Genomic DNA, 23,792 nt, shown 5'->3' on the forward strand with positions numbered 1-23,792 from the left:
ACCACAGAGAAAGTTTTGACAAAAGACACACACAGAAGGAAAGGGGCGAGGAGCAAAAAGTGAGTTAAAAAATATCATGCAAATGACTGCCTTTAGAATGACAGAGAGTATCAAACCATTGTTGTAACTGATTAATTAACCACTCAAACAGAAAATGAGAAAGTTGAAAAGACACCTACCAGACTTGTCCTGAGTTGTGTTCTCTGACTTTGAACCCTGTGAGGAACTGGCATGTGCTTTACTTGATGGCGGACCAGTAGTCACTGTTTAATGGAAACATAAAGTGTTGTTTTTTTAAAGTATACAACTAGTAACACTGAAGTAAAGCACTTTCTCTATGTGCTACACTCATTTATAGCATTCATGTTACAATGAGTAACACTGAAGTAAAGCACTTTCTCTATGTGTTACACTCATTTATAGTATTCATGTTACAATGGGTAACACTGAAGTACAGCACTTTCTCTATGTGTTACACTCATTTATAGCATTCATGTTACAATGGGTAACGCTGAAGTAAAGCACTTTCTCTATGTGCTACACTCATTTATAGCATTCATATTACAATGGGTAACACTGAAGTAAAGTACTTTCTCTATATGCTACACTCATTTATAGCATTCATGTTACAACAGGTAACACTGAAGTAAAGCACTTTCTCTATGTGTTACACTCATTTATAGCATTCATATTACAATGAGTAACACTGAAGTAAAGCACTTTTTCTATGTGTTACACTCATTTATAGCATTCATATTACAATGAGTAACACTGAAGTAAAGCACTTTCTCTATGTGTTACACTCATTTATAGCATTCATATTACAATGGGTAACACTGAAGTAAATCACTTTCTCTATATGCTACACTCATAGCATTCATGTTACAATGGGTAAAGCACTTTCTCTGTGTTACACTCATTTATAGCATTCATATCAAGTGTAAAAGTTTACTGTTTCAATTGGTTTATTTACAAGCCTAGTATGTGGCCTTTCTAATGTGGTCAGTTAGCAAATGAAACAGTATACTTTTACACTTGATATGGATGCTATAAACGATTGTGTTACGTATAGAAAACGCTTTACTTTGGTGTTATGGGTTGTAATTGCATATGTACCCATGTTTACTTACATAGGTACATAATTCTGAAACATTATTGTCTAATCATATAAAATGAAGCATGCGGTCCTTCCATGTACACAAAACTACTCATACACATGGGAGTAGTTTTTTTTGCATAAATTGCCGTTACAAATAATAACACAGATTCATAGATTCATTCTGACTTTATGCCTATCTGGCCTCTACTGTCAGCTCTGTGCTAACTTAGTCATGAGGTCCCTTGTGTACTACAGTCTCTATATAGTGAAGTGTCCTATCTGGCCTCTGTCAGCTCTATGCTAACTAAGTGATGGGGTCCCTCTGTACTACAGTCTCTATATTGTGAAGTTTCAATAGTGTTTTCCTTATAATCATAATACAAGGGTTGGTTTTCCCCCAGTTTATCTAGACGACTTTCAAACACCCGTACATGTGATGATGACACCAGTATCCCATAATATGCGAGTACCTACAAACCAACATGCACGGACAAAATTACCATGTCTTTTCATACGTAAAATGAACATTTGTTATCATTAGTTGCTTGATGAAAACAAATCTCCCAGTTGCAGCTAGACGAACCTACCTGTACTAGAGATTGCACTGGAGGCATTACTAAGCATAGTACTGTAGTAGTTACTAGAGGAGGTGGGTTGTGTGGATGATGGCTGGGTCACCGAGGATACAGCAGCGGACCTGTTCACACTCAGATGTTGTTGGCCTGGTCTTGGACCAGAACTTGGTACCTGGATACTCCCACTCTGAGCAAACTGTTGCACTGAAGCTATCATTAGGAAACGATAATTTATATTAATAATCAGCATTTTTTTAAAGTAGTGTATAATTACTTCTAAGTGGCACAAGATTATGTTGATGTATGGCTTCTAGACATGTAACATACTGAGCTGCAGACAGATAGATAGACTTAGTGACATGGTTTGGCCTGAAGACCTGCCCCACACAGAGCTGCAGACAGACAGACAGACAGACATACACACACATACATACATACGTACATACCTTGTTGTTAACATGTGGCCTGTAGAGGCTGTAGACCTGCCACATACTGAGCTGCAGACATGCATACGTAGACAGACAGACAGACAGACACACACACACACACATCATCCCTACCTTGTTGATATGGTGTGGCCTGTAGACTGGCCCCAGAGCTGCAGACAGAGACAGACAGACAGACAGACAGACAGACAGACAGAGACACAACACATTTCTACCTTGTTGATATGGTGTGGCCAGTAGACCGGCCCCACATACCGAGCTGCAGACATACATACATAGACAGACAGACACACATACAGACAGACAGACACATACACACATACATACATACATACATACATATATACATATATACATACAAAACCCCTACCTTGTTGATATGGTGTGGCCTGTAGACCTGCCCCATACTGAGCTGCAGCAGCAAACTGACTACTAGTAGGTCTGTACGCTGAGAAACTAGTGGCAAAACTACCACCAAAATTACTGTTGTAACCAGCATAAGGGTTCTGTGTACCATAGAAGGCCTGTGCTGCTTGGGCTTGTCCCGGTGAAACCTATACAATGAAAAATGTCATGTTGTAATATTACTCAAAATTGTGATAAATTGAAAGTTTACTTTTCACAACACATTTTGTAAGTTTTTCTACGAACAGAAGTGGTGTGGTGTGATTACCGATGAACTGCTGATAAATGAAATTGAAGTATGTACACACCACATAAAATAACAAATTTCATTTGGCCTAATAAAAAAAATGTATGGTTCCGATTACACTCAATTTTAGAATAGGTGGGGTAGGTAGATTTTTTATTTTATCATTTTTTTTTTCTTTATGTGTGAGTGTCTACTTCAGGTAGTTAAGTTTTCCATTGTTTTCCATATAGTCTCTGTGTTATTGGTTTCTTCCCATCAGATGTACATTGTACAGTCATTACAGATTGGAAGAACAGTTTTATATTGTCTTTTTAAGTACCAAAGTTGATGTCAGTTTCCGCATCCCCTATTTCTGGCAAGGCTTCACAATTTTCGCAATTTTATTATTTTTTCTTGAATATGTAAAAAAAAATTTAGTGAAAAACTAGGTGGGGTCGGGAAACCAGAACCAAACAATTTTTTTAAGGCTTTGCTGTTCAATTTGTTCTGTTATAGGTACATACCCTGACTGTATAACAGAATCAAAGGTATCTTAATCTATATCATATATATCACTATATTTGAATCCATGTTGCTGGATTCCTATTATTGTAGTCATATATTCGGTACTGGTTTTACTTTGTACAAAAGCTTTTTCTGCAGAAATAAGTCCTGCAAATATACTTGACACATTTTCACATTACTATTTTCATCTGTTGTGAATCGTGACAACTGAATACGGCGGGCTAACCAGATAAGTTATTTTTAAGTAGTATCTACTTTTCCTCTGCACTTTCTATCAAATTGACGTGTTCCTGACACATCCTAAATTGCTATTCCATCAAATTTTCCATTTCAAAATAGGATTACTCTTTTGTTCAAGATGAAATTTTACCTGTTACTCTCTCAAAACAACGATTTTACTCATGTATATGTTAATCCTAACCCGAACTGGGACTTTACTAGTAGTTTGCAAATCCATAAACGTAGACAAACCTAGCTGTTTGTCATACCTGGTACAATTAGATCATACCTGCTGTGCCTGTCCATCTCTACTGGCAGCCAATCGGCTGAGAATACTGCGTTCCGACATCTGTAAACGAGCTGCAACTGGCGGTATACGAGATAACGTTGCTGGGAGCCTGGCTACATCTGATTTCATATCACTTAACAGTTCCTCTAATTGGTTTAAAACTGCAAGGTAAGGGAAGGAAAACGTAATATATCAGTTGATTGTAATTACTGTTCTTAAAGGCTTAATCTGCATATTAATAGGGGTCAGTGCGCCCTCTATTGATAGCCAAATTTTGTTGCGAGTCAAAATGAGAAAAACTGGGATTTCTTGTGAGTCACCACATAGTAAGAAATAGGACAACAAATTTTGGTGCGCCATTAGAAATTGTGTGCGTTAGTGGCACGTCAAATTAGCTTAGAGGGCACACTGATAAGGGTGAGATTAAGATGACACTCATTATGCTCGATGACTTTGACGATGTAACACACTCACAGAGCTCAAAGAGTGTGTATGAAATTTCCGTTTTAGAGAGTATTACAGATTTTTTATCTCCTAATATTGGACTACGGTATTATGAATATACGGGAAAGAAATGTGTTGCTGTATTTTTTAAATTAGTCGCATTTTGGGGACTGTATTTGAGAAAATGTTGGCTTGATACAAGTTGGGAAGTGTGGAGACTCTGGGATTGAAAATTAGCCCTTTAAAAGACAAAACTGTATGGCTGTTTTAAGGAAATATGTTCATGATATAGGTTGTCTCATTTCAACTTGTAACTAATGTATCTGAAATTAGCTACACTAAGCTCTATTGCTGTTAGTATTGTTTCACTTTGGGACAATTTACACTTTTTCGTGTTGAGCTTCGTCTTGGATATGACTTATCTCGAGATGGTGAGCTCTGCCAGTGGTATGAGACCTCCAAGCTTTGCCAATGGTATGAGAACTCGGAGCTTTGCCAATGGTACGAGAATTCCGAGCTTTGCCAATGGTATGAGCCAAGATTCTCCTGAATTGGCTGGAAAGAGAGCTCTTACAGCGAATCTGATTAATCTCACACTGCATAACATCCTAACCTGTATATAACCATCATACACAAGAACGCACCTTTTTGAAGTACAGCGTTAGCTGGTTTATTGCCTGCTAGGGATTCCTTAGAGAGATGTTGATGACTCTCGGCAAGACATTCCACCTCAGCAAACCTAGCATTGAGAGCCATGGCAGGATGACTAGGGTCCTGGGTCATGTTTAAGTATGCCGCTCTTCTCAACTGCTCTTCAATAACTAGGGCTTGCTCTAAGAGCTGTAAGCAAAGAATTTCATGAAAATAAGCTTTCCGGGGGAGATTACATTGTTATAACAGAGTCACCTCTCTTATCATTCTGAAAAACAGATATGTTCAATAATGGAAGATATCAATCATTGTTTTTGAAAGACATATCTCCAAATAATCATCTTCCCCTTATGAAACACTTGAATCCTAATATAAAAATAGATTGTGTGTATGTATGTATGTATGTATGTATGTATGTATGTATGTATGTATGTATATATGTATGTATGTATGTATGTATGTATGTATGTATGTATGTAAATATATGTTTGTGTGTGTGTGTGTGTGTGTGTGTGTGTGTGTGTGTGTGTGTGTGTGTGTGTGTGTGTGTGTGTGTGCGTACATATGTACTGAGGGGTGCAAGATTATTTTACTCACCTTAAAGCGTCTGGCAAGGAATTTATTTTTGATCTCCAGGTAGTTACCTTTCCCCATGTCCATTTTGAATGGTTCATTAACAATGGCATACTTGGGATCGTTTTGTATATCTTGCCAACGGCCATAGCCATGACTGGTAATGGTTAAGGTGAAATTATTATTAATAGTGATATGATCTCTTCTTATTATAATATTCATTCATCCTGTTTTCAATTAATACAACCCATAACACCAAAGTAAAGCATTTTCTATATTTACCACAATCGTTTATAGCATCCATATCAAGTACATTGTAAATTTGAGATGTGTAGATGGTCAAGTAATGGATATAACTGATTATTTTGTGTTTTACCCAATCCACATTAGCCTACCTGTAGACTTGACAGCAACTATCGCTACACTATTTCGCTATCCTAACTATAGCCTACCTGTACACTTGAGAACAACTATCGCTACACTATTACACTATCCTAACTATAGCCTACCTGTAGACTTGACAACAGCTATCGCTACACTATTTCGCTATCCTAACTATAGCCTACCTGTACACTTGAGAACAACTATCGCTACACTATTCCACTATCCTAACTATAGCCTACCTGTAGACTTGACGACGGCTATCGCTACACTATTCCGCTATCCTAACTATAGCCTACCTGTACACTTGAGAACAACTATCGCTACACTATTCCACTATCCTAACTGACATTTTGAATTTTCACTACAGTTCCCAAGTGTACCCTGAGTACCGCACGATGCTAGTCTCAAATGGCCTTCCTATATAAAACCTGATTGGTCGAATACATAATTCGGCATATTTAAATCATGCCATCAACTCACATTATGAATCTATAATTAGATGTCATGGAAATGCGACCTCAGTCTTATTATACAAGTTGTATTCTATTCAAATGTCTCTATTTTTTCGAGTGGTGTGCCCATTTGAGCTTTCCGAAGTATTATTATTATCTGTTCATATTAGAAGGATACGTGACAATACCAGACAGTAACCAATAGTCATGTTTTCTATGCCATATCTCGGTAGCTCTGTCTCTATTTAGATTAGCTGCTCTCTCCTCATTCTGCCATAAAGTATGTAATTCTGTGAAACCACCATCAGCAATGTTAAACATGAACTTCAGTTTCTCATCCTTCTTTTCCTCTTCCTTCTTCACTTCTTTGGCAGCTGGTTTTTCTGTTTTCACTTCTAGAGAGAAACGTAATAAAGGAGAGAAGTTTGAAATATTGACTGGACTGTGGGTAATCGTCATGAAGGTAGGACGACATGCACAACTCACAGATATCTGACTTTTGACATAAAACATGGGGGAAAATATTACATAAACTTGGCCTGTCTCATTTCATACTTGACATCTGAAATGAGTACAGCTAGACAGAGACAGATAGACAGACACACCCTCACTCACTCACTCACAAACACTCACACACACACACACACACACACACACACACACACACACACACACACACACACACACACACACAGTTTTTCAGTTCCAAACAACCATTTAAAGAGTTTTTCAGTTCCCCACAACCATTGTTCATTTCATTTTTCCTTATCAATTCTTGAGTCACACCTAAACAAGATACATAGAATACCTTCCCCCTAAAATTAGCAAAACTACACTTACCTTCTTTTTTCTCTTCTTTGGCTTTTTTCTCTACGACTACATCTTTTTCATCTTTTTCTTTCTCCTTCTCTTTCTCTGAATCACTAGTTACTTGTTCTTTGACTTTAGGTTTCTCTACTCCTTCCTCAGTCTTATCTTTGCTTTCTTCCGACTCCTTTTTCTCTTCATCTTTTTCATCATTATCATCTTTCTTATTGTCCTTTTCACTTTCTTCCTCCTTCTCCTTCTCCTTATTATCTTTCTCATCTGTTTCCATGGCTTCCTCTTTCTTTTCGTCAGCAGTTTCCTCTTTTTTCTCCTCTTCCACTGTTTTGCTGGGCCCAGCCTCACTAGTCTCCATCGGTTCAACTTTCTCTTTTGCATCATCAGTTTTCTCTTCTTGTACTTTTTCTTCAACTTTCTCTTCTTTCTCTGGTTTTTCATCTTCATCAACCTTTTCTTTTACCGTTTCCTCTTCTTTTGAACTTTCTTGATTTTCTACTTTATCGTCCGTCTCCATTTTTTCTTCTTTAGTTTCATCTTTGTCAGTTTTTTCCACCTCTTGTTCCTCGACTTTTTCATCAGATTTTTCTTCCTTTTCCTCTTTCTGTTCTTCAACCGCCTCCTTCTCTTTCTCTTTCTCCGGTTCCTTTTCAGCCTCTGGCAGAACAGTATCATTATCTTTAGTTTCCGGCTCCTTCTCCTTTTCCTTCTCTTTTTCCCCTTCCTTTTCCTTTTCCTTCTCCTTTTCCTTTTCCTTCTCCTTCTCATTTGAACTTTCTGGTTTAGGTTCTGCTTTCGGGGTTTTATCCGTGACTTCTTTAACTTTGTGTTCAATACTGAGAGGTGAGTCCCTGGCTTTTGGAATTGTGAGAGGAGAGGACGTCCTAGATGACCGTCTAGAATCTGACTTCAAATTCCCTATAACCATGTACTCCAATTCAACAATACTCCAAATACCGTTTATGGGTTCAAACTCTTGTACCTACAAACACAAAGAAAGAGGAAAAATTTGTCATTCTACTCAACAATTCTCTTGTAAGTTGAAGCGGCGACGTAGCAATGACTAGTACGCATGCGCATCCTATATACTATGCGATGTTTTTTTTTGTGGTTTTACCCAAGGATGCATTGCGGCGCAATGACTACACATGTGTATTCTATATGTGCATTCTCCACGTTGAGGGCGCTATCTACAATATCATCATGAGGCAGCCGGTCACAAATGAATCTACCCTGCGTGAGCTTATGGGCTTTGCCTAGTTATGATATTAGTTGTGGCTCTTGATAGAATTAGTCTTCAAAAACTGTCACAACACAAACTGAAATAAAATACTACCTTATATTTGAAATCAAGACAAAAACATTTTTTCTTTGTTCCTGTAAAAGTTACAGTTGGGTGAAATTTATCAGCGTTCTCCAAAGTATTTTACTCCATCAATATCACGACAATTGCTTAATCTTCTTTCTTACAAGACTTGTGACACCAATATGGGTAAGTACTTGTTGTCTTGACACTTACCTTCTTTCTTATAAGACTCATGACACCAATACGTGTAAGTACATGTTGTCTTGACAGACCTTCTCTTGGTACACCATCAGCAAAGGTATCGGCACCATCAGCTCCAGGCTCACATAAATGACGCATAAATAATGATACATAGGCCCTGAATAAGAATAAGAAAATAGTATATTAAACAATAAATACATAGGCCCTGAATCAGAATAAGATACTAGCATACATAGCACAGGCCCTGAATAAGAATATTACCGAGTATGTATGACACATTAGCCCTGAATAAGAATACTGAAGCCAGTATATACTATATAGGACCCTTGCCCTGAAACCAGTATATATAACACATAGGCCCTGAATAGGAATAAGAAACCAGTATATATAACACATTGGCCCTGAATAGGTATAAGAAACCAGCATACATTTATCAGCACTGTAACTGTTTAGAAAACATTCAACATTGATTTGTACATTTGATAGACAAAACTTTGCGGTGCTAGTTCAGGGTGCCGTTTTACAACAATCGTGTACTTACTTGAAATGTTTTTCTGGCTTTCCTCTTAGATCTCTGACTAACCACTGAGAGTTGTACGGATCTTGTGGTGGCATACCCCATCTCATTATTGCATTCAGGAAAGCTTTACGTTGACGGGCGTTGAAACCAAGAACCTACGAGAAAGTCAAAGGTCAACACATGTTAAAGGTCAGGTTTTATGTGATAGCATGCCCTATTTCATTGCGTTCACATTGCATGATATTCTAATACACCTGGTAACGACATGTGTCACAGGTCAAATTCGAAGTCACAAATTTCTACATTCTTGTACTTCACTTTGGAAGGTTTCATCAACAATGATTTAACTTTTGAAAATCTAAACAAAGAACTGACAGCACAAAGGGTAAAGGTCAATGTATGTCAAAGGTCGAATTTAATATGACAAATTTCTACATCTTGTACAACAATCCGGAAGACACCATATTGATCTTTTTGAGACTACACAAGATTAAGGTCAAAGGTCATTATATGCATAATATCATCTTCCCTCTACACTCTTATTTCTGTTTATGTCTGTAAAGTAATGTAATTTCTACTCAAGTTTGTTTAAATTCACACATCTTGTGGTAAAAATGCATGATTGAAACTTGTTAAATTTGACCAAATTTCATGCTCTCATTGCATGAATTGGCAACAGCTATTTAGCTAAGAGCAACTTTGTACAGCTGTATGATGTACAGTACAGTCGTAGTCAACCTAGGACCTCATCTACAGCCCATTTCATGTTAGTGTTCACTGGCTCTGTTTGATACAACCAAGCAGAAACAAATGAGAAACTGCGCATGCTACACGTTAAGATCGCAAGATTTTGAGTGAATATAGTTTCTTGCAACATTTTGTCTGATATTAAAGGAATTTATGTGACACCAGGTAAACTCGGAATACAGACATCATATGCAAATGTCAAAACATTGGCACTGTGTGTCTGAATTAGTTGCAGAATGTTTACATGGCTTATTTCAATAGACGATTTAGCAAGAAATTGCATTTTAGCAAGAAATTGCAGTCTTGCTACCGTAGACTAAGTATAGAATATGGAGTTTCTTATTGGTTTCTGCATGGTTGTATCAAACAGAGCCACTGAATCGCAACTTGAAATGGACTGTATGTACGATAAAATAAATGTCCTGACATTCCTTTAACAGAGAGCAATCTCACTGGTCTCCATCCTAAATTGACAGGTGGTTTATTTACTCTTTGTCTGTCTACACAGCAGAGTGCTATTATCTCTACAGAACACTGCTATTGTGCCAGACATTAAAACACATCATTTGGTTCACATTATGTTTTTGCGGAGACCTCGGAGGTATGGCTTACAGGCCCTCCTGAAGTCAATAGTAATTATCTACACATTAGTGATGTCCTGGCACCATTTAACGGAGAACAATCTCAATATTCTCCATCCGATTATTAACAGGTGGTTGTTTACTCTATGTCAGTTCACACAGCATAGTGCTAATATTTCGACAGAACAATGCCATTGTGCCAGACAATACTGACCTGGACATTTTTCACTATACACTTATTTTTGCTTAATTTGCTGGAACATAAATTGGGTAGTGACTAAAACGACTCCTTGTATAATGAACAAAATATACCAGTCTGGTAATAAGTAAAATTTATTCTTTGAGATCAAGCTGAAGATTGTAAAATTGCAAATTTTTTAGCAGTGAAAATATCTAGGTTAACAGAATATGGCACAGACTAGGCTGGGTGATACAGCACTAAGCCACTGTGCTAGAAATGCAGATACATGTCCTTGGCATTAAGTGGGTGAAAGAAACTAACAATAACATTCCCAAAACCATCTTCTCTGATACGAGTATGACAGTTCTGTGTGTGTGTGTGTGTGTGTGTGTGTGTGTGTGTGTATGTTTCTTATTACCATTCATGAATAAATCCGTCATGTACGAAATGTTAACCATACTGCCACACTTTTTAGAACTTCATAGTGTCAAGTAACGAAGAAATTGCTGTCCGTACTGACACGCCAACAACTCTTGCCAACAATGGCGAGTTATTCACTTTTGTACTCATTTACTACTGATAGGTAACTAAAGTAAACATTGTGTCTTTTTGGATCCGGCACTATAATATTTATTTGTAGCTTTTTATTCAGTTTTCAGCATTTTTCAGCATTTCACCACACTTATCAAACATTGCTACATCCATGCAACTACGATCAAATGACACACTACCTTCAATATTTCCACCAACTCTAGTCAACGATGAAGGGTAGCTGGTTCTTGCATGGGCTTTCTAATAATTTATAGATTTTACCGATAGTTTGCATTTAGTTCATTTTCCTGCCAGTCATTCTTCAACATCCAACCTCACTAATCAATTCTAAACAATTCTACAGTCATGCAACAAAGATCAAGTGACACTATACTTCGATATTTCCACCGACTCTAGCCAACAACGGAGGTAGACCTTCTCGGTCTTACTATAATATTCATTCGGAAATTCGACTGGATTGTTGGTATTACGTGCATTTTTTTGAGCGACCACGCTCTTCAATATTTCAAGACACTAATCAAAACAATTCTACAGCCATGCAACAAAGATCAAGTGACACTCTACCTCGATATTGCCACCGACTCTAGCCAACAACGGAGGTAGACGTTCTCTGTCTCGCTCAGACGCAGGTCTTCGACCTCTACGAGTTTCGACCTTGTCATCAAAGTCTTCATCATCTTCCTCCTCATCCGAATGGGCTGAAAAGTCACTCTGATAATCACTCAAATTATCTTGCCAGGCTGTGCAAAAAGGTAGAAAATCAAAATCAAAACACCTAGGGTACGTATCATAGCACTCCCCAGTGTTCTAAAACTCTATTTCTCTTTTTTTTTTAGTGGACAAGGGACAACACAAAATGAACGCTGACAAACAACTAAGATTTGAGCTAGAAGCACACAAATCCTTTCCTAATACCAAATGTTAATACTCTAGCGACGATGCTACGATGAACAAACTGATACAAATTTGTGTTGTCATGCCAACATGGAATCATACATCATCCCAATTGTTGTTGTCATGACAACAGAAGAAGTATATCAACTTTCTCTCTCACAATTTGAGTTCTTTAGATGATTCAGTTTTGTCTGTGGCTTCGAAGAGTTTAGCTATGATATCCTTTTGTCAACCAATAATTCGTCAGAAGAACTACTTTTTTTCTATCAGACCTTTTTTTAGTCAAATAACATCTTTGGATGGTCAATTCGTCAACCAAAAGTTTTTGTCCTTAAGAAAAAGTATGTGTTTTTTAAAAATATGTTCTGGACAAATCACAGTTTTGCATTTTTTTCTTTCTTTTTCTTAAAGTGTCTGTCTCAAAGAATGCTTAATTTTTTCAAAATCTTGTCGAGTCACATCTGTGTGTTTGTTCTTCAAAAATGTTTTGTCTCAAGAGTGTAATATGCTGGTCAGATTAAATCTTTGCGTTTTTTTGTGTCTTTTCTTTTCAGGGTGGGGGGAGGGGCATGTGTACAGAGCTTTGATTTTGTTTTTCTACTGCCGAACAACAATTCTACAGCTTACTTCAAAAACTACCATTACAACTGCAGAGAACACTGGGAAAGTGGCTGATAACAGTACCATGTCTAGAGGAACTGGGTTGTTTTTAGAAGGATATCATGCAAAGAGAAGAGAAATTGATAGCAACATAGTCTCTTTTTATAGCACAGTACATAACGATTGATACTACAGTGGCAGTCAAGGTTTCAGCTTACTAAGATAGACAGACAGTTCATGGTAGATTACACAAGTGGGTGATAGCAGTGCTTCGGTTGTACTGATACAATCAGCCTGTGTAATCAAGAAAGTGTAACATTGGAAGTCCCAACATATACACTGTAAGATTACGAAACGCATCAGCAATGCAACCCAACTGTCAGAATAATCACACCAGCATCCATTCAATGGATTTAGCAAATCGCAACAATTGTTTTACAACTGGTAACACTGAAGTAAAGCACTTTCTTGATATGCTACACTCGTTTATAGCATTCACATAAAGTGTAAAGTATACTGTTTCAATTAGTTTATTTACAAGCCTAGCTTTTTCTAATGTAGTCAATTAGCAAATGAAACAGTATACTTTTACACTTGATATGAATGCTATAAATGATTGTGGTACATACACAAAATGCTTCACTTTGGTGTTATGGGTTGTAGTTTGTGTCTGTCTTAGTATAAAGGTGAAACCTTGATTGCCGCTGTCATAAGATGTTACCGAGATTGTATTTAATGTGTCTAATTATTCAGTAGAGAATTCATATACAGCATGCAGGGGTTGGAAGTCTAAAACAAGATGGGTGAACAGTAGTTGGTACTATCATTTATAGGGTTACTCTAGAAAGTTGACTATGATGTGCTCATACCTCTCACACTGTCGTTATAATAAGTACTGTTAAAGTGGAACACCACTCCAGGAAATGAAGTCATTTTCATAAAATATGGGTTTTGGCGAGTTATTTCATGATTTTACAGCACCTACAATTTCTCTTTTTTTTTCTTTTTTTTTTTGAAATTTCAGAGAAACATCAAGTAGATGTTTTTACACTGAAGGGAATAAGCACTCTGGAATCATGAATATTCATTGTTCAACCATGAATATATTATTTCTGCTGACTCCCATGATGCAATAGCCCAGAGCAAGGATACCTTATAAAGACACAAGATCACCTTGATGTTTCTCTGAAATCACAAGTAATTATAAGTGATGTAAAATCATGAAATGACTCTCCAGAACCCATAGTTTATGAAAATGCCTCTATTTCCTGGAGTGGCAGTCCCCTTTAATTTTGTTAATAAAAGTCATTATGATATTTGTTGAGGAACAAAATAATAATGGTCAACTTTGTACAGTAACCCTATTATGGTAGAATAATTTGAAGCCAGTACTAAAATTGATAGGACAACTGTTATTTGACAACATCGAAAAGACTAATAATAAACACAGTATAGTAACCTCTTTATAGCAACATCATGAAATACATCTTGGCAAAGATGTATGGATGCCAGAATATGTTTCGCCATAATTTGAAAAATTCAGGACAAAATTGAATCTCTGATGAATTCACACCTAATTTTTTTTTTGAACACTGCAATTAAAAGTCACTGTTCCAAACTCTGTTTTTAGTGAGCATTTTACTGGCACAGTAGATTTTTTTGAACCCAAAATTTATATTGCAAAGATTGTAAATGGTTCTGACATGTCATATAACAAATACATATATGGAATATATCCAAGTTCCAAGGCTGGAGCAATCAATTGATCATATGGTATGACAATTCAACACGAAGCTTTGTGCTTAATGGAGAATTTCTGAAACGTCCTACGAGCAAAAATTATTACCAATGTCGCTGTCAATGCTCCCAGTCTATTTGTCAAGGGTGGATACTAAATATTACTATAGGTGAATTCTACTCGCGTTTCTTGGGTGTTCCCACCAAGTTTTACCAGATTCACCACTTCTGTTCCGACACCTTGGTAAATACACTGTGATATTCTATCATGTCTAGCACTGGCTTCATATCTACGTGACTATCAGTAAAACAGATGTAATCTAAGAAACGATCAAAAAGTTGCACAAGCTCAATAAACTAACTTCGTTCATTTAAGCCAAACCCCCCTCCCCCTCCCCTAAATGAACATTCACAAGTTCAACATCAAAAAGTTTTTATATGAAGTAAACCATGTAGCAGTCACACCACTATGACTGATGTGATGTAAATACATGATGGTAAACACATTCAAATACTACTGGAAACCCAGCACTGTATCTCACATTAGAAGTAAATTTTAACTTATCAACATCTCAGTAGTAAATACAGAACCTGTTATCATTGAAGGCATGAACATTTTTGAAATTTGGTTACAAGTATTGATGACCCCCCTAAATAAACGAAGTTCATTTATTGAGCTTGTGTGACATTATGCGATCATCCCTAAGATAAGAACCTTTCTCATAAGTTAATTTAACTTTTTTTTCCCACCATTTCAACATGATTACCACGTACCATCATTGTCTTGGTGTGCGTCGTTATAATTGACTTGTTTGCGGACACGTTTTCCTTTACCCAAAGTCCTGGCCAAATCTTCCTGTTGCTGTTCATAATGATGTCTGAGCAACTTTTCCCAGTACGAGGGATCGGACGGCTCCAATTCCTGTTTCAGGACCTCAGTTTCTACCTCTTCCTCCTCCTAGAAATAATTTTTTTTTTTTTTAAAAATATTTTTTGTATTCCAATTTCAAGTTAATAGCATGCAGGCTGTTTTATAGCATGAATGCAACATGAATGTATTTCATCCAATCAGAATACAGCTTACAATGGACAGTTTCACATGTCGTCTGACAGTATGTTGTTTTCTAAAACCTACTTCCTTATTGGCTGACTACCATCAAAACTGTAAATCCAACACCATCATAGCCAATCAGATTACAGCTTACAATTCACCATACTCACCTCTTCCTCCTGGACATCTTTCATCACATAACTGGCTACCTTGAATGAACTGAGGTACTCGTTGGCAAAGAATTCCTTTTCTTCGATACCTTCCTTAGTTCTGTCTAATAGATCTTGAATTGTACTCTCATCCCAATGAATGACACCTTCACCACCTTCAAAATCATCTGTATACAAGAAAATAACAGGAATAGATGACTTAAAGTGGTCATTGCAAAAAGCTAAAAAATGTTTGCTTTTGCCTTTTTACATATTTATAAATCTTTTACAATGTATTCGAACTTGCAAACAAGGACTTGACATGTTGTTTCACATTGATTTTTCAAGTAGGAAGCCAATATAAAATTGTTTTTTTATTGAACAAAGTAAAACTGTAAGATTTTTATTTGAGACGCACAAAATGCTAAATATGTAAGTGTAAAATAATGCTAACCTCCTTTTGACATTCCTTCTTCTTCTTTGTCTTTGAACAACTCTTCTGTACCGAACTTAAGAATATCATCCAGTTCTTTCTTACTCATAGCACCCTTAGCTTGGGAACCCAGACCAGGTCTTACCACTAAATGAGTCAACATCATCTTCCTCTTAGCAACCTACAAAAGTGACAACAGTAGGTCTTACAAATGTCATACTCCTGTGGAAAACTTAATGCATATCCAGTCAGACTTATTTCTGCCTTTAGTACACTTGTATTGATTACTGATATCAACTTAAAGGAAAAGTCAAGTCAGACTTATTTCTACTTTTAGTACACTTGTATTGATTACTGCTATCAACTTAAAGGAAAAGTCAAGTCAGGCTTATTTCTACCTTTAGTACACTTGTATTGATTACTGCTATCAACTTAAAGGAAAAGTCCAGTCAGACTTATTTCTACCTTTAGTACAGTTGTACTGATTACTGTTATCAACTTAAAACCAAGTGCACACTCGGGGAATCAGCTGAGCAAAATTTCACTTGTGCCAATTTCATCACGCTGACTCCTCTCATGTGTGAGCAACTTTTAATGAGAATTTGGTCATTTGTGGCCATGAGCCAAATACCTAGCATGTTTGATATTTTTGGCCTCGCATGAATTTTTCCTCATGTGTGCACCTGAACATGAGCATTCTGCTCACAACGTTCTCTTAAGACTAAGAGCGAATGCGTGGTGATGACATAAGTACAAAATGTGTGTGCCCAGTCTAAAATACAGGCGAGTAACTTCTACGTCAACAACGAAGATATTTTCATGATTTTAGAAGACAAATGCGTTGTCTTTGACCTAAATACTTGTGGCTATTGCTTTAGAGGGAATAGTCAACAAGACGCCAGTTATAGTGTCATAGAATTAGATAGTCATCTTGTTTGGTATAGTTTCGGGATAGTCAGTAAAACAACAGAGGCCTAACTAAAAGAATAGGGAACTTGCAAACCCGCCATGTTGAATGTTGCATCATGGGAAATGTGATAATAAATACTAATCAATTAGTATTGTAAACAATATTGTTACATTGTTTGCAACCACGAATAATCAATTCATAGTTACCCTGACCATTGTATGAGGTTTATATTATCAGTAGCTCCAAATTAGGTATTACGATAACCACAGATAATCCCATAGTCCTTTTCATCTGAGCATGCTCAGTCTGGATTGCAAGTTCCCTATTAAGTTTTATTCCTACATTTCATTATTGATGTCGCCCCCAACTGTATGAGGATAGAGTTGATATGCTAACCTGAGTGATTCTTTCTTCTACAGACGCCCTGGTGACAAATCGGTAAATCATGACTTTATTAGACTGTCCAATACGATGGGCTCTACTGAATGCCTGGATGTCATTGTGTGGATTCCAGTCAGAGTCATAAATAACAACAGTGTCGGCACTAGCTAAGTTGATACCCAGACCACCAGCTCTTGTTGACAGTAGAAACACAAACTGCTGGGCACCAGGAGCTGTGAGAGAATATGAACAAAATGAACAAAATGTAGGCTATTTGTTCTGACACACATTACATACATACACCCACAACACTGAGAGACAAACTGAGACAGACCAAGAGAACCAGAGACATTCACATCGTTCTTGCATACCATTACAGCTAAATATATATATGGCATCATGTTGGAGAGAGACAGAGAGACAGACACATCTTGCATACCATTACAGCTAAATATATATATGGCATCATGTTGGAGAGAGACAGAGAGACAGACACATACATACATACATACATACATACATACATACATACATACATACATACATACATACATACATACATACATACATACAAACAAACATACATACATACATACATACATACATACATACATACATACATACAAACAAACATACATACATACATACATACATACATACATACATACATACATACATACATACATACAAACAAACATACATACATACATACATACATACATACAAACAAACATACATACATACATACATACATACATACAAACATGTATATACATACATACATACATACATACATACATACATACATACATACAAACAAACATACATATATATATACATACATACATACATACATACATACACACACATACATACATACATACATACACACACATACATATATATATATATATATATATACATACATACATACACACATACACACATACATACATACACACACATACATATATATATATATATATACATACATACATACACACATACATACATACATACATACACACACATACATATATATATATATATATATATACATACATACATACACACATACACACACACACACTCAGACTCACACTCACACACATGTGCACATGCATACTTGTCATAAGTACGTACCATTAAATCTATCTATGGCATCTTGTCTGAGAGCTCCAGTCACAGAGCCGTCAATCCTTTCATATTTGTATTGTTCATATTCTAAGAAATCTTCTAATAAATCTAACATCCTAGTCATCTGTAGACAAAAATCATAAAATATATTATTATTAAAGTTACACAGTGAACTTGAGACATCATATTACTCTGGTAATAACCCCTTTGGCTTACTCAGGTAGACACAAACTAAAACTATTGTCATAACATGTTGATACAACAGTGATAAGCTATTGAATGGATAATCACAGTAGGGAGGTGTCAGATTTTCATTGACTAAGTTCCATGAACTTGCGGCGTACTGTTTTGGGACTTCCAATGTTTGCACTATCTTGATCACAGGGTGATTACAATCACACAACAGAGGAACCGCTATCACCCATTGTGTAATCAACCACATTGAACAACTATACATTTAGTTTGCACCTATCTCAGTAAATGGAAGGTTCAATTACCAGAGTCGTATTTCATCTAAATATTACTGTGAAAAGCCATCTTTCAGAATACTGTTGTCTGGCAGAGCTAGAAAAAGTTGGTCCAGAACAACAGAATGATCCCATTTTATTCATACAGCTCCACTGAAAATATCTTGCTAATGCAAGATCAATTTTAGTGTCATAAAATATGGTCCAGAACAAACGAATGATCCTAAGTAATCCTTAAGGCTACACTGATAAGACGACACAAATATGAAAACCTGGCATAAAATTTCGGGCCATTTATAGGCTCAGTTCCCATTTAGATCAATCTGGGTGAGAAAACAGTTCTCTGGCAGAGCTTTGGAAAGAGTTGGTCCTAAAACAAAAGAATACTCTTATTTAATTCTCATATCTCCAATAGTAATGCAAGAACCTGGGATTGAATCATAGGCCTTTAAATTGATAATCGTACCTGTGAGAATATAAGAACTCTGTGTCCTTCTTTCTTTAAAGTTCTCATCATCCTGGACAGCAGCATGAGTTTTCCACATGATTTGACGAGTCCTGTACCTTCAAACGCTCCATTTGGCATACGAGGTGCTTCCTGGAATTACAAGCAATACCAAATTTACATACACTAAATACAACCAGTGACGTGTAAGCATCGACAAGTGGCACTTGCTATACACAGGGAAAGTAAATATACACTAAATAAAACCAGTGACATGTAAGCATTGACAAGTGGCACTTGCTATAAACAGGGAAAATAAACAAATGAATTGGATACACTTGGCACAACTGTAGCATGTGTCGTTTCTTATTGGTTTTCTAAGTAGTTGTATCAAACAGCATCAATGAAAATGGCTTGAGTTTTCTTGAAGAAAGTATCAAGAAACTTTTATTTCTGAGGAGCATACGACACTAAGGTAATCCATAGTTTCAACATTACATAGTCTAGATGCTACACATGGTATCAAATCATCTCTACATCCCGTCTAGCTCAATGAGAAACCAAAATTTGTTCATGTAAATGAGTAAACACCCAACTGTTTGAATGACGTACAGTGTATAAGTAGCATCCTGACCTGAGAAATATACCATATTTGGACACAAACATACCATATTTGGAATTATGTAAATGAGTAAACCCCAACTGTTAGAATGATGTAAACAATGTATAAGTAGCATCCTGACCTGAGAAATATACCATATTTGGACACAAACATACCATATTTGGACAAATATACCATATTTGGACATTACACAACTGCTCTCAATACACACTAGCTTATTATTCGCCAGAAGTCTGTGATTGATTATGAAGACATGATGTGTGAGTCTGAATGGCTTCGTTAGAATTTGAAATTTCATCTCTGATCTTCTCATTGAGCCAGACGTACTGAGAGATCTTGAGATTTGATACCATGGATTGCACTAGACTAAAATAACATGACTGATTTCATAATGTAAACCTAGATATTTGCACTAGTAGAAAGTTTTACAATTTTATAGTCTTCAGATACTTCTCAAAGACTAATTATTAGACTTGTACACTGTGTTCATGTACATGTACAAGAAGGCATTCTAGTCACTAATTATTTATGCATTTTTGTTTTCCAGCGAAAGAAGCGAAAATAAGTCTGTAGCGAAAATGTCCTGGTTGACGGTAACTTCGTACTTACTGCAGCGGCTGTTGGAAAGAGGTACGGATGATTACAGCATTTTTTGAGATCCATCATAATATTAAGTAAGGACACCTGATTACCACCTTTGGTGTTTAATGCTTCAAAGTTCCTGGTTAGAATAAACTTGTAGTATTTCCTATAAAAAAAATCACAAATACACAGAGGACAGTAAGATATACTTACGTTGGGATGGTAAATTGGAAACAAATGCGTCGTTTTGATCTGTCTACTATGGTCCTTGATCTCACAATGAGTAATATTCATACAAATTCTGGTTACCCACAATGCAATTTTCAAAAAAACATGCCACAAGAGGGCATACTATTACAATCAACTTTTGTCATGAAACACGCCATCACTTGTGTAATCTACCACACGCCACAAATATTAATTTGCATAGCACATTTTCTGTAGTCATAACGAGCAACTGATATGGCTTCTACCAGCAATTAGTAAATATAAAGACATGATCATAGAATTACAGACAAAGTCCTTGTAATGTCAAAGCTCAATAAATAAATAAATAAATAAATAAATAAATAAATAAATAAATAAACACTCACTTCTGCATGGTACTTAATTCCACACGTACAATAAATTCACTCTTGGAAGGTATACCCTAAAAAAAAGATTAAAAATAATATGAAATTGGTAGAAAGTAGTTATACACTATATCTTATAAGAATGAATTATACAATTGCATAGCAATTACTACACTGACGCGACAATGTATGGAACAACTATTCAAGAATTTTATACCAATGCAAACTGATCTTTGACATCTGTTTTGTTACAAATATGACTTGATATACTAAACTACTATGATTTCACTGTGTGTTGTTATCATTTCCTTACCTTCAAGACATCAGCCTTCAAACGTCTCAACATGTGTGGACCTAGAAGATCATGAAGTTTCTTGATCTGATCTTCTTTCGAGATGTCTTCAAATTCATCTAAAAACTGTGGTAGTGATCTGTAGAGACAAAAAATACAGGCAAAGCTCTAACAATGGCGATACAGGGGCACAAGCAGAGTTGATACATTCTTGGGAATAGTTTATACTGTGTATTTAAAAGTCACTCATAGTATTCTACTTACTGATGCAAACATAATTATTACTTGCAATTGACTGAACTCAAACCTGGTATCACAATATAACATGTAAATGATCCAGTGACGTAATTTTTGATACGTACCAAATTTTTTTTGCAGATTCCATAATAGGCAATCAACTGTTCTAACAAAATTGCAAGGCAATTGTAATATCATAGACTATTACTAATTTGGTAGTCTAGATACAATGTTTTAGTAGTCTATGTGTCTTGGACTACTGCTAATTTGGTAGTCTAGATACAATGTTTAGTAGTCTATGTGTCCTGGACTACTGCTAATTTGGTAGTCTAGATACAATGTTTAAAAGTCTATATGTCCTGGACTACTGCTAATTTGGTAGTCAAGATGTGATGTTTAGTAGTGTATGTGCCCAGAATTGCTAATTTCGAGGCCTGTATGTAATGAAGCAATGGTAACATACAACATGAAGTGATACACAGTATAAGCAAATACTACTACTTTAGGAAAATATGCCATCAGCAAACTAAAACTATGACTCCGAAATAGACCCTGTAAACCACACCCACTTCTCTCCATACATGTTGAAATATCACTCTGGTATTTAAGCCTTTGGTTTACTAAGATAGACACAAACTAAAACTATTGTCGCAACATGTTGATACAACAGTGATAAGCTATTGAACAGATGTTGGGTTTAATTATAGTCTCAGTAGGGAGGCATCTCTGAAAACTAGTTTATTTAGAGTTCCATGAAATTGCAGTGTTGTTTTGGGACTTCCAATGTTTACACTATCTTAATCACAGGGTGATTAGAATCGCACAACAGAGGAACTGCTATCACCCACTTGTGTAAACTACCACATTGAAGAACAACAGATTTAGTTTGCGTCTATCTTAGTAAACTGAAGGCTGGATTACCGGTCTCATATAACAGGTCATACTTACATAAACCTCTCAGGACTAAGAAAATTCAGCAAGTGGAACAATTCTTCCAGGTTATTTTGCAGTGGAGTACCAGTCAACAGTAGTTTATAATTAATCTTGTATGAACTCAGAACTTTGAAGAACTAAGAAACAAAATAAAACAGAATCAATGTATGCATTTTTACATGCACTATTGTGAGAGGTTAGTTCACAAGCCAGGTCAGGTCAGGTCAAATCTACCTTGGCTCAAAGTTGATTCCTGTTCCATACAACTGATCTTCTTAACATGGGCACAAAAATCTGTCCTATTTCAGGTCAGAGTTGAGACAATTTGTATGGTGTTCATGCAAACTTGAGTGCATCCTGATATCCATATGATGCAGTTCTGCCTACTATCAGTGTGCTGAAACTGTTGAAACTGTCCTCACTGTGCCTATTGGAAACCTTCAGGTTTCCTGAAACTGTCCTCACTTAGGATACCTACAAGATATTTCCTGAAACTGTAGTGACTTAGGACTTACGGGAAGTCTCCTAAAACCAGGTACACCTGGTAGCATATACCGTGTCCGACCTACTTGAGTAGGAACGGTGGAGGGAAAATGTTCGGAGTAAAATTTGATGTCCTCTTACCTTCGATTGGTTGTTCTTCAATCTATGTGCTTCATCTACAACAAGTACAGCCCAGTCAATGGAGCCAAGCGTTGCCATGTCGATACTGACCAATTCATAGGATGTCAGCAGTACATGAAACTTTACAGGCATGTCTTTCTGTAGATTGCAAAACAATTAAATGTAAGTCAATTCTGGTGTACGTCAAATGAAATATGTGTGTTTTGTTTAAAAGTACTGTGGGTATTAACCTTCTGTACAGAAATGATGTGATTTACTTTAACAATTGCAGTCATCGGCAAAAGGTAGAGAACTATCTAGTAATTATAACCAAGTCATTGAAGTTCAGGACTAGTAGTCATGATGTCCCAAAACTGAAAAGAATATGTGGTTGTATATTTATGTGTCTGTATAAACAAAGTAAAGCTCTGGGACCAATTCCCGGCTCAAAAAAATGTGTAAAAAGTTGCAATTAGACAATAACTACTTATATTAATCAGTCTGCAATGACAACAGCAAGAAGTACAATGTCCACATAGTCAAAATTAA

At 36.4% G+C, this 23,792-nt stretch overlaps 1 protein-coding gene across 2 annotated transcripts in view; it reads right to left on the reverse strand.

Annotated features, from left to right (window-relative positions):
• LOC144451624 (chromodomain-helicase-DNA-binding protein 4-like) overlaps window positions 1–23,792 on the reverse strand; it is a 48,589-nt gene that overhangs the window by 6,091 nt on the left and 18,706 nt on the right. For both annotated transcript variants that reach the window (XM_078142518.1, XM_078142517.1), the window contains 22 exons: window positions 23,265–23,402; window positions 22,656–22,777; window positions 21,492–21,609; window positions 21,200–21,255; window positions 20,634–20,772; window positions 19,424–19,555; window positions 18,497–18,614; window positions 17,369–17,586; window positions 16,084–16,243; window positions 15,651–15,817; window positions 15,204–15,387; window positions 11,763–11,938; window positions 9,159–9,292; window positions 8,630–8,774; window positions 7,129–8,092; window positions 6,467–6,683; window positions 5,477–5,609; window positions 4,873–5,068; window positions 3,785–3,945; window positions 2,491–2,674; window positions 1,687–1,884; window positions 176–263 (listed from right to left, as the gene is read on the reverse strand). In XM_078142518.1, coding sequence (XP_077998644.1) covers window positions 176–263; window positions 1,687–1,884; window positions 2,491–2,674; window positions 3,785–3,945; window positions 4,873–5,068; window positions 5,477–5,609; window positions 6,467–6,683; window positions 7,129–8,092; window positions 8,630–8,774; window positions 9,159–9,292; window positions 11,763–11,938; window positions 15,204–15,387; window positions 15,651–15,817; window positions 16,084–16,243; window positions 17,369–17,586; window positions 18,497–18,614; window positions 19,424–19,555; window positions 20,634–20,772; window positions 21,200–21,255; window positions 21,492–21,609; window positions 22,656–22,777; window positions 23,265–23,402 — 4,148 coding nt within the window. The remainder of the gene's footprint in view (window positions 1–175; window positions 264–1,686; window positions 1,885–2,490; window positions 2,675–3,784; window positions 3,946–4,872; window positions 5,069–5,476; window positions 5,610–6,466; window positions 6,684–7,128; window positions 8,093–8,629; window positions 8,775–9,158; window positions 9,293–11,762; window positions 11,939–15,203; window positions 15,388–15,650; window positions 15,818–16,083; window positions 16,244–17,368; window positions 17,587–18,496; window positions 18,615–19,423; window positions 19,556–20,633; window positions 20,773–21,199; window positions 21,256–21,491; window positions 21,610–22,655; window positions 22,778–23,264; window positions 23,403–23,792) is intronic.

The sequence above is a fragment of the Glandiceps talaboti genome, chromosome 21 (assembly GCF_964340395.1).
Source record: "Glandiceps talaboti chromosome 21, keGlaTala1.1, whole genome shotgun sequence".
NCBI classification, from domain to species: Eukaryota; Metazoa; Hemichordata; class Enteropneusta; family Spengelidae; genus Glandiceps; species Glandiceps talaboti.